Genomic DNA, 13,037 nt, shown 5'->3' with positions numbered 1-13,037 from the left:
ACATTAATGATAATCATTTCATATTATCTGACTAATATGCAGTAATATGTTTCTTTATATATTTCAGCAATTGGTAAAGTAGAACATTTAGATATTAAACTAAACAGAAATAACACATGAACTAAGATTTCAGGGTATAGTGAAGTTTTAATACAAAAGAGCCATTTCTATTCCAACAGAATATAATAAGCTCTCAATAATCACTATAGGCTGCCTGTATCAAGTCTTTCTATAATTTCAGGATAGAAAATTATTAATTAAAATGTCATATCTATTATATATATATATAGCATTCTAAACTAATTATAAAGGAACACAATGTAAATAACAGGAAAGAGTTCACATTTGTAGTTTATCAATTATATTATGTACTAAAGAAGATCAAACAAGCAAGGATCTACCAATAAAACCCAGTCTCTGATAGAGAAGCCCAGATTGTATAGGAAGATGGAAAGAATAACATCTGTGCTCAAAGCACATATTTCAGGTAAAAGAACAACTTGAGTCTAGAAACCTCAACCTGAGAAAGCTGTTATTACTGACATGGAGGAGTTACAAAATATAAAATCATGAGGAGCCATAATGACTTATGCTGCTTTTTTATATATAGGAATAATGTTTTCAACTTTGTTGCTTCTCTAAAATGCATATTATATGTTCCACACTCCAAAAATATTATCAGATTCAATAAGAAAAGAATATAAATTATAAACCTACCTGAGCTAAGAACCTATATACATATACAGGTTTAGTTTGCCCAAAGCGATAAACTCTGAATATACTCTGGATGTCATAAGATGGATTCCAAGAAGCATCAAATATAATCACTCGATTAGCAGCTACCAGATTTATTCCAAGAGATCCTGCTTTGGTGGAAATGATAAACAACCGTCCTCTAAAAATGAAAATATAGAATAAAAGCTTTAGTAATGAGAGTTTCACAATATTTCTCAAATTTCTAAGGAGTTAAGATTCATTATCCACCTACTGAAGAAAATAAGACATACTTAAAGAATCAGATTCATGATTTATATATAACCAAAAAGAATCTTATTACTGAAAACTGAAACACTATGATTTAGGAATAAAAAATATGGAAACTATGCATTTGTAATATATTCAAGGTATTTACAGATATTTCTGGGTAAATGTAAAAACACTTACAATTCAAAATTCAAATTGTGTCTAGTACTAGTATGAAGACTAAGTACATTAAAATGAAGGACAATGCCCAAGCAGCAGTGTACTAGATGTAACTGATATGTAATTATAATATAATTCAATCAATGTAAGGAGAAATGTTAGATAGATAAAAGGTACTGAGGTAGCTAAAATAGGTTAAGAATACAGGGCTCCAGGAAGGATGTGTCCAAGAAAAACAAAAATCATGAAATTGAGGGATGACCTGCTTTATAGGAACACAAGAACTTATATTTTTGTAGGATAATTTGGGAATGATTTGGTGGTAAGTTCATTTAAAAAATAAGAAAATGGTAAAAACAAATCATTAGTTCAATAAAAATTAACAGGCATACAAAAAAGAAAAGATAATCATAGTATTTTAAATGGCTTCAGTGTGAATATTTACATGGTCACAATAAAACAAAACACAACTGATTTAGGAAAATATTGTGGAAAAATTGGGAAAATGAATGAGGAAAAGCGTGTGTGTGTATGTGTAGTAGGTAAATTCCCACTTGACAACTGAAAGGATCTATGTACATTAATACCAGAATAACCACCAAGAGGTGAAATTGGTTATCTGCAGAGTTGAAGTCATAGGTAGGAAGAGATTGGTTGAGGGACCAATTTTTATTTTAAGTCTTCTAACATTTTTTAAAATATGTAAACATTATTTTGATAGAAACAGAAGTTTCCCTTAAAAAGATAATATATATAACATTTTTGAAACTTAAGTAATTTCAAAGAAAAAAATTACTCAGCTACACTTCCCAGGAAAAAAAACCTTCATTCAAACCATGGTATATTCCTAGAAGTTTGTTTTTTCTAATAATAGACACTTTTGGTTTTTTACAGACTACATTTGTATATTCAGTTTATGTTAGAAGATTTTTTCTGAAATATCTTGGTAAACAACATGCCTGGTAGCATAACATTCCACTGTATGACCATATACTTTATTTATTGTTGGCAAGGTTCAGTGAGAAAATCCTGGAACATAATCAACTCCACAATCTGCATAAAATGCCCTAATACCAAGTCTTACTTTCTATAATTTCATCACAGAAAATTAATAACTAATGTCATACAAGTATAGTTTTATAAAGTAGGATGCAAGGAAACTCAAAATTTAATAGGAAAGAATTTACAATTAAGAAAAATCCTGATAATGAACAGAAGTATTAAATTAATACTTCATATCAATTATCAGAAAAGCAAAAAAAAAAAAAAAGTCATCACAGTATTATTTTTAATAACAAGGTTAAAAATAAAAAATACATACACAGAGGACTAAATTACACTCTGGTGACTCAAAGGGTTACATAACCATAAAAATTGCAATACTGGGCCTCCCCAGTGGCACAGCGGGTTGAGCGCCACCATGGAGAAACCCACATGGCATGGCAGACCTCTCCCGCTGCTCCCCTCAACAGTGTCTTTGGTCCATCTGCCTGTTCTGCTCCCCCTCTGTCTCTGGTGAATTCTCTCACCCTCCCATACCTCTTACTGTACCCCAGTTCTTGTATAAATAAATACATCTTTAAAAAAAATTAGCCCTTAAAAAAACTGCAATACTATGTTACAGAGTTGCAATACTATGTTACTTATTGAATATTAAGGGCAGCTCAACCCACAACATTGCGGAATAGGTGGTTTTGATAAAACTTCCCTAATTACAACTAGGAGAAACTAAATTTTGCTCACAGTAAATTTCACCAGTTCACCAAGCAGTAGGAAACTAACCTACAGGTGTTTTCCTCAAAGGATGGTGGGTCACTGTGGGAGAAGGAACAGAAAGTGGCCATTTATGTCAGTCAAGCTGGGCAACAAACAGAGACAGTGCAGCACAGAATCAGACAGTAGAATCTTCTCAGTGAGCAGTGAGCAGGAAGTGCAGACCTATTAGCACACAGGCACTGGGATCTTTGGTTAATTCACAAAAAATCAGGCTACCAGCAGCATGGATGGCAGAACCCCTTCCCTCTCCGTGGTGGGAAACTGGAGAAAGAGACCTGTTGTGCTCCAATGAAAGGAATGGCAAAGAAGCTAGGCACTAGAATTTGAATTTCATGAAACAGTAAAAAGTGTTTAATCTGTACCCAAGGGGAGAAGAGATGGTTAAAAAAACCTCTCTACCTGAATAGCCCACCCTCCCTACCAAGACTAACATCAATTTCCTTGAATCCAATTTCTCATAGTTCCTTCACCTGCTGCCAAGTTAAATGTAAAAAAAAAAAAAAAAAAAAAAAAAAAAAAACCAATAAAGACACAACATCCTAACTAGTAAAAAGAAAATTAGGCAGCACACATGCCTAGGAATCAAGGAACTTCTGAATATAACGCAGAAAAGTTAAAAGAAAATACAAGTCTTGACACCTACATAAAGGACAAAGAATTTAGGGACCTAACAGATAAAATTTAGAATATCAATCCCAAGGAAACTCAATGAAGTCAACAGAAGTGCAATCTAACACAGAAAATAAGGTTCTGGGTGTTAGAAAAAGAGATGCACAAATAAAACAGTTCTTCATTAAAGAGATTAAAGAAATTTTTTTTAAACAGCACAATGAGACACTAAATAAAATGAGAACATAGAAAGCATATTAAGTACACTTAAGCTGGTAAAGGACAGAAGATTTAGAAACAATGAAGAAACTATGAGAAATATCAGACTGCATTAGAAGAGGAAACATAAGGACAATGGGTATTCCAGAGGTGAAGAGGGGGAGAAGGAAGCAGAGACACTACTCAAAGCAGTAATAGCTAAGAACTTCCCAAGCCTAAGAAAATAATTAAACTTGGATATCCAGGAAAGCAAAAGAACACCCTATTTCTAAATGTAAAAATGACCTATACCAAGACATATCATTAAGTTATCAAAAGTGAAATACAAAGAAAAAATATTAAAAGCTGTTAGAGAAAAGAAATACAACAAAGACACCTTGATCAGATTTTCACCACATTTCTCAGCAGATACTCTCAGTGCTAGAGAAAGAGTGGGATGATATAGTTACAACTCTAAAATAAAAAACTGCAAGCCGAGAGTCCTCTGTTTAGCAAAATTACCATTCAAATATGATGGAGAAATAATGGGTCTCCCAGGCAAACAAAAGTTAATGGAGTTTACCACCAACAGACTTTGCCTACAAGAAATACTGAAAGGAGTTATTCTACATAAAAGTGAGAATCCAAAAGAACACACCTTCAGCAAGGTGATAAACAGTACTACTGAATTAGATGTATAAACAAGAAAAATGTGAGACAACAACAAAACTTCAAGGGGGGGGGGGAAGAAAAGGACATAATCTGTATAGTCAAATGAAAATAATCAATAGTAGCACAAAAAGAATGATTTTAGAAAGTTTCTAACAAAAACCTAGACTAAAAATATTTAGAAGAAATGAAAAAACTAACAGAAACACCATGGAGAACATTCCAAATGAAAAAGGGGACAGAAACACAAGGTAAGAAAAACAAGAAAAAATTAAAAGATCCAAAAACAACAGAATGGGAGTTAATAAATACCACATATCAAAAATCATTGTAAACATGAATGTCTGAACTACCCAATTAAAAGACAAAGAACAATAGGTTGGATAAAGAGCATGACCCATCTATATCATGCATACAAGAGTCTCACATTAGATCTAAAGACAAAAAGAAACAAAGTGAAAGGTATTTCAAGCCAATAGCACAGACCAAAAAAAGGAGGAACTGCTATCCTCATCTGACAGAATTAGAACATTTAGCCAAAAGGCAATTAGTGAAGGGCCTCCCTGGTGGCGCAGCGGTTGAGCACTGGGTTGCGAAGCGGCCTGCAGCTTCTGCGGCACCGGTTCGATCCCCGGCTGCTCCCCGGCCACCGAGGAGGGTCCCACATGGCGCGCAGACCTGCCACCTGCTGCTCCCCTCAGCAGTGTACTTTGGTCCTTCTGCCTGTTCTGCTCCCTGCTCCGGCTCTGGTGGATTCTCTCACCCTCCCGCGCTTCTGACTGTACCCAGTGCTTGTATAAATAAAAAATAAATAAATCTTAAAAAAAAAGGCAATTAGTGAAAAAGATGGGCACTATATAATGCTCAAAAGAATAATTTATCATGAAGATATTTTGACATTAATATTTACACAACCAACAGAAGTGCACCCAAATATATAAAGCAACTATTAACAGACCTAATGCAACCCACTGACAACAACACAATAGCAGTAGGAGATTTGAACATACCACTTCCATCAGAGGATATATTATCCAGAAGAAAGTAAGCAAGGAAATATTGGCCTTACATGAAGTAATGGATGAGATGCAAATCACAGATATTTACAGAGCTGCTATGGCAAAAGAAATGAATACACTTTCTTCTCAAGTATACATGGAACATTCTCAAGGACAGAGCATATGCTGGGATGCAAAACAAGTCTCAAAAAATAAAGGAAACTGAAATTATATCAAGCATCTTCTCAAATCACAATTGTGTAAAGCTACAAATGAACCACAACAAGAAACCTGGAAAAAGCCCAAACATGTGGAGATTAAACAAAATGTTTTTGAACAGCTACTGGGTCAATGAAGAAATCAAAGTAGAAATAAAAAAGTATCTGGAGATATATAAAAATGAAGAAAGAAGCTACCAAATCCTCAAGGATATACTAAAAGCAGTATTAAGAGGGAAGGATATAGCAATACAGGCTCACAGAAATTAACAAGAAAAGTCACAAATGATCTAACTTCATAACTAAAGGAACTAGAAAAAGAACAAATAAAACCAAAATCAGTAAAAGAAAATATTAAAAATTAGAGAAATAAATGAAATAAAAATGATCAACACAACCAATTGATAACCCTTATCTATGCTCACTAAGAGAAAAAAAAAAAAAACACAAATAAAAATTACCAGAAATGAAAGAATCAAAATTACATAAGATAGTGCAGCTACACAAAGGATGACAATAAATTACCATGAAAATCTCTATGCAAACAAAATGGACAACGTAGAAAATTGGAAAAATTTTTTAGAATCATACAACCATTTGAGACTAAACCAGAATGAAATACAAAACTTGAACTGACGAGCCGCACAAAAATCAAAAGAGCAATCAAAATTCCACTAAGGACAAAAGCCCAGGACCGATACCTTCACTAGTTAATTCCACTTCAAAGAGAAAATATCTAGCCTTCTGAACATACCTTAACATGATAAAAGCCATATACCACAAACTGACCACCAGTATTATTCTCAATGGCGAAAAGCTGAAGGCCTTTCCTTTAAGATCAGGAACAAGACAAGGATGTCCTCTCTGACCATTGCTTTTCAATATAATACTGGAGGTCCTAGCCAGGGCAATAAGACAAGAGAAATATATACAAGGAATCCAGATAGGGAAAGAAAAAGTGAAACTATCACTATTTGCAGACAATATGATAATATACATAGAGAACCCTAAAAACTCCACAAAAATTACTCAAAATAATCAACCAGTTCAGTAAAGTAGCTTCCTATATACAAACAATCAATCTGAAGAAGAAGAAATCAAGAAAACCATCCCTTTTATAATTGAAACAAAAAAAAAATCAAATACTTGGGAATAAATCTAACACAAGAGGTGAAAGACCTATACAAAGAAAATTATAAAACACTGTTAAAAGAAATAGAAGACACAAAGAAATGGAAAGACATTCCCTGCTCGTGGATCAGAAGAATTAACATTATTAAAATGTCCATCCTACCAAAAGCAATATACAGATTCAACGCTATTTCAATAAAAATCTCAATGACATTCTTCAAGGAAATAGAACAAATACTGATGAAATCCATATGGAACCACAAAAAAAAAAAAAAAAAAAACAAAACAAAACACAAATAGCCAAAGCCCTACTGATGAAAACAAAGGAGAAAGGAGGTATCACACTTCCATACTTCAAGCTATACTACAAAGCCATAATAATTAGAACAGTTTGGTATTGGAACAAAAACAACACAGATCAATGGAACTGAATAGAAAGCCCAGACATAAAACCACACTCATATGGACAACTGATCTTTGACAACGGAGCAAGGACGGTTTGTTCAATAAATGGTGCTGGGAAAACTGGACCACCATATGCAAAAAAAAAAAAAAATGAAACTAGACCACTACCTTTCACTGTGCACAAAAATCAACTCAAAATGGATAAACGAACTGGACAGAAGACCTGAAACCATAAAATATACAGAAGAAAATATAGGTAAAACACTACAAGACATACATTGCAATAACATCTTTAAAGACTCATCATCCAAAGCAAAGAAAGTCAAGGAAAAGATAAAAACCTGGGATTACATCAAACTGAAAAGCTTCTGCACAGCAAAAGAGACATTAACCAAAACAGAGAGACACCCCACTGATTGGGAAAAAAATCTTTGCAATCCATTCAACTGATAAGGGACTGATCACAAAGATATAGAAAGAAATCACAGGACTCAACAAAAACAAAATAAACAATCCAGTCAAGAAGTGGGCAGAACTTAAAAGATATTTCTCCAAAGAGGAAATTCAAATGGCTAACAGGCATATGAAAAAATGTTCAACATCCCTTATCATCAGGGAAATGCAAATTAAAACCACATTGAGATACCACCTTACACCAGTTAGAATTGCACATATCAAAAAAACAAGCAACAATAAACGTTAGCAAAGATGTGGTGAAAAAGGAACTCTCCTACATTGCTGGTGGGAGTGCAAACTGGTCCAACCACTATGCAAAGCTGTCTGGAGGTTCCTCAACCTACCATACAACCCAGTACTTCCACTACTAGGGATCTAACCAAAGGACACAAAAACATTGATTCAAAAGAACACCTGTACCCCTATGTTTATTGCAGCACTATTTACAATAGGTAAAACCTGGAAACAACCCAAACGCCCAAAAATAGAAGACTTAATCAAGAAAGATGTGGTACATGTACACAATGGAGTATTACTCAGCAATCAAAAAAGATAAACTCATGCCATTCAAAGCAACATGGGTGGAACTAGAAGGAATTATGCTCAGTGAAATAAGCCAAAAGGAAAAAGAAAAATATCAGATGATTTCACTTATAGCAGGAACACAGGGGGACCAAATAAGACATCAGGGCAAAAAAATAATAACAATACAAACACAACAAAGCAAAAATGTACAATTATAAACAAGGGACATCCTGCAGGGGAGGAGGAGGGAGAGGGATCAGAGGGAGGGAGGAGAAGCACAGGGGACTGAGGTGATGGTGCACGGGTGCATTGGTGAAGGAAACTCTATGGGGACTAAACCTGAGGGGGTGGGGGGAACCAAATATTGTTTAAAAATGAACAGTATGTAAAAAATATAAAAAATCAATATAAATAAAAATAAAGAAAAAAATCTAGCCTTCTGAACTCATCAAAAAGACAGTGGGGGAAAGTGACCAACCAAATTTTATGTGGCCAACATTAACTTGATTCTAAAAACAAACAAGAACAAAAAAGAAACAAGCAAAAAAGAAAACTATAAACCAGTATCTGATGACCATAGATGCAAGAATCATCAACAAAGTCTTGACAAATCAAATCCAGCAATATATTAAGAGAACCATTTACTGATATTATGACCAAATAGGAATCATTCCAGGGATGCAAGGTTAATTCAACAATGCAAATGAATCAATTTCATTCACCATGTGAACAAACAAAAAAACCACATTATCACTTCAATAAACACTGTAAAAACATTTGCTAAGATGCAACATTCATTTATGATAAAAACTCGATAAAATGGGGCTAGAAGGAACATATTGCAACATAACAAAAGCTATATATGATAAACCCATAGCCAACATCATGCTCAATGGTGAAAAACTGAAAGCATTTCCCCTAAGGTTAGAACAAAACAGATGTCAAAGACACCTAATATAGTACTGGATATCCTAGTCAGAGGATAGTATTCATTATAGTATTTGACTGTTCAATACAATACTGGACATCCTAGTCAGAGGAATTAGGTCAAAAAATGATATAAAATAAATCCAGGGGCCTCCCTTGTGGCACAAAGGGTTAAGTCTCAGCACTATGAAGAAATCTGCAGCCACTGCAGCACAAATTTGATGCCAGGCCAGGGAGCAAACACACATGGCACAACAAACCTCTCCTGTCTGACCTGCTGCTCCTCTCAGCAATGTATTTCAGTGGTGCTGCCTGTTCTGCTCCCTACTCTGTCTCTGGTGAGTCCTCTCACCCTCCTGCACCTTTGGCCTACACCCCAGCTCTTATATGCATAAATAAATCTTTCAAAAAAGTAATCCAAATAGGAAAGGAAGACGTGATAATATAAATAGAAAATCCAAAAGACTATCAAAAAACTACTAGAAATAATAGAGCAAAGTGGCAGGATACATAATCGATACATAAAACTCAGTTGCATTTCTATATGCAAATAATTACAAGAGAAATTGACAAAAAAAATCTCACTTACAATCTGCCCAATAAAGGATGAAATACCTGAAAATAAACTTAATGACGGAGATGTAGGACCTATGTGGAAAATTATAAGACACTGTCAAATGAAGTAAGACACAAAGACATGCATAGAAAAAAATAAGCATCATTAAAATGGCCACATTACGCAGCGTTTGAGCGCTGGGCTGTGGAGCTGCCCGCAGCCTCTGCAGTGCCGGTTGGATCCCTGGCCGCCGGCGAGGGTCCCACATGGCACGCAGACCTCTCCTGCCATGCCCGCTGTTCCCCTCAGCAGTGTATTTCATCAGTCTGCCTGTTCTGTTTCCCCGCTCTGGTGAATTCTCTCACCCTCCCGCACTTCTGACTGTACCCAGTGCTTGTATTAAAAAAAAAAAAAAAAAAAGGTCACATTACCTAAAGCAATTTACAGGTTCAACACCACACCTATCAAAAATTCCACTCCTAGATATTTACCCAAAGGACACAGAAACATCAATTCCAAAGAACACCTGCACCCCTATGTTTATAGCAGCACTATAGCTAAGCTTTGGAAACAACCCAAATGCCCAAAAATAGATGACTGGATCAAGAAGATGTGGTACATATATACCATGGAATATTACTCAGCATTCAAAAAGGATAAACACATGCAATTTGCAGCAACATGGATGGAGCCGGAAGGGATCATGCTCAGCGAAATAAGCCAGAAAGAAAAAGAAAAATACTGGATGGTCTCACTCATAGCAGGAATCTAGAAAACTGAAATAAGGGACCAGGAAAAAGAATAACTATAAGAAAGAAAAAATCAAAATCAACAAACAACTATGAGCCAGAGACACTGTATGGGAGGTGGGGGGAGGGGAAAGGAGAGATTGGGGTCAAAATAAGGGGGTTGTAATCGTATGGGGAATATAAAAATAAAATTCAAATTAAAAAAATCCCAATGATGGTTTTAAAGGAAATATAACAGTTTTTAATATTTGCATGAACCATAAAAAATCAAATAGCCAAAGCAATCCTGAGAGAAGGAAGAAAAACGGAGGTATGATCCTTGATTTCAAACTATACTAAATAGCAACAGTAAATAAAACATTATAGTATTGTAACAGAAACACAGACCAAAGGAACAGAGCCATGACCATACAACGGAGAAAGGAAAACCTTTTTAACAAAGAGTGTTTGGAAACTTGGATAGGCACAAGTACAAAATTTTAACTAGTTCATTACTTAACTTCATATACAGAAATTATATAATTCAAAATGAATTAAAGAATAGGATATAAGACCAGAACCCATCATTCTCATTTTTTCTCTTTCTCTCTCTCTATATATATAAATGATACACTCCTGAACACTGCATCACTGTATATGATTCAGATTATATATACTATATATTTTATATATTTATTTATTTTTATTAAGGCAACATTGGTTTGCATCACTGTATATGATTCAGAAATACAGAATCCTACCTCTTCAGATGTATGTTACCACACCATACCAAACACCAATCACATAGTCTCTCACCATAATCTATAATCCTTCCCTACTCTGCTATCCTTCTCTTCTCATTCCCCACTCTAGTAGTCTCTGTTTTACACAGATTTCTAGTTTGTTTTTGGTTTGGTGTTGTCTGACCTTAGTTTTGTTTCTCTATATTCCACATATAAAATATCATCCATTATCTGTCTTTCTCTTCTGATTTAGCATAATCCCCTCTAATTCCATCCACACTGTTGTAAATAGCAAGAGTTCATCTTTTTTATGGCTGAGTGGTATTCCATTATGTATATATGGTTTATATACATACATACACATACCCAGACCACCCCCCTACATATTAATATACTCATGTGTCCTTAAGACACTTAGGTTGCTTACATAACCTGGCTATTTTATTTTATTTTTTTTGATAAAGGTGATGCCTATTTTATTATTTTTTTTGTGGGACCCTCGCCAGTGGCCGGGGATCGAACTGGCACTGCAGAGGCTGCGGGCAGCCTCACAACCCAGCGCTCAACTGCTGTGCCACCAGGGGAGGCCCTTAACCTGGCTATTTTAAATAGTGCTGCAATGAATACAGGTGTGTATATATCCCTTTGAATTAGTGTGTTTGCATTCCTGGGGCAGCTATATTGGCATGGATTTGCTGGATCCTATGGTAGATATACTTTTAATATTTTGAGAAACCTCCATACTGTTTTCCAATAGTGTACGAGGGTTCCTTTTTCCCCACAGCCTCACCAATACTTGCAGTTTCTGGTCTTTTTTATATAGGCCTCTTTCACAGGTGTGAGATGGTTTCTCATTGTGGTTTTGACTAACATTTTCATGGTAATAAGTGATGAACATTTTTCAGTGGCTATTGGCCATTTGTATATACACTATTTAAAAGAAAGAGTTTAACAATGTGGGTTAAAAAAGAAACTCGACCCAAGTATATGTTGTCTACAAGAAACTCACTTCAAATACATATAGCAAAGTAGACTGAAAAGAAAGGGATGAAGATATACCATGTAAACATCAATCGAAATATAGAAGTGGCTAGAATGATAGTAGATAAAACAGGTTTCAGAAAAAAATAAATTATGAAGGTTAGAGAAGGACACAGCAATCTTAACTGTGTATACAGCAAGTAACAAATGTGGAATTACAAGAAAAAAATACTGAAAGGAGAAACAAACCTATAATTATAGTTGCAGGCTTCAACTCTCATCTCTCAAAAATCAATAACTAGACAGAAAATCAGTATTTAAAAAAATAATCTATGTAGTATACCATGTTAACAGGCTAAAGAAAGATGTAGATATTAAATAAAACAGAAAAAGCATCTAACGAAATTTAACACCCTTTGATAATAAAAAGTATTGGCAAACTACGTAGAGGGGAAATTCCTCAACATGATATAGTACCTATACAATATCTATAGCTAATATCATAAGTAATACTGAATACTCTTCCCAAGATCAAGAAAAAGACAAGGGTGTTCACGCTCCTGAGTCATTACACGTGACTGAAGTTCTAGCCAGTGTGATAAGGCAAGAAAGGGAAATTAACAGTATATGAAGCAGAGAGAAATAAATAAAACCACCCTTATTTGCAGATAACACAGTGGTTAGCAGAAAATCTCAAGGAAGCTACAAAACTCCTAGAACAAATAGGTGAGTTTTGCAAGGTCACAGATAAAAGACCAACACAAAAATCAACTGCATTTCTATATTCTAGCAATGAACACATGGATAAGAATATAGTATCATTTACAATCACTCAAAAAATGAAATAAGTGTAAATCTAATAAAACATATGCAGGACATTTGTGCTGAAAAGTACAAAACAAGGGTGATGATGGAAGAAATCAGAGATGTGCGCAGAGATCAATGTTCATGGGAAGACTCATAGTAACAGGATC

The 13,037-nt window shown here is 34.8% G+C and overlaps 1 protein-coding gene across 2 annotated transcripts in view; it reads right to left on the bottom strand.

Annotated features, from left to right (window-relative positions):
* ATRX (ATRX chromatin remodeler) overlaps window positions 1–13,037 on the bottom strand; it is a 155,170-nt gene that overhangs the window by 30,156 nt on the left and 111,977 nt on the right. For both annotated transcript variants that reach the window (XM_037511634.2, XM_054695664.1), the window contains exon 24: window positions 718–895. In XM_037511634.2, coding sequence (XP_037367531.2) covers window positions 718–895 — 178 coding nt within the window. The remainder of the gene's footprint in view (window positions 1–717; window positions 896–13,037) is intronic.

This window comes from Talpa occidentalis, unplaced genomic scaffold (assembly GCF_014898055.3).
Source record: "Talpa occidentalis isolate TD23 unplaced genomic scaffold, MPIMG_talOcc4v2.1 talOcc4.15, whole genome shotgun sequence".
Taxonomy (NCBI): Eukaryota; Metazoa; Chordata; class Mammalia; order Eulipotyphla; family Talpidae; genus Talpa; species Talpa occidentalis.
Note: the sequence above shows the minus strand (reverse complement) of the source record. Positions and strands in the feature narration are given on the sequence as shown.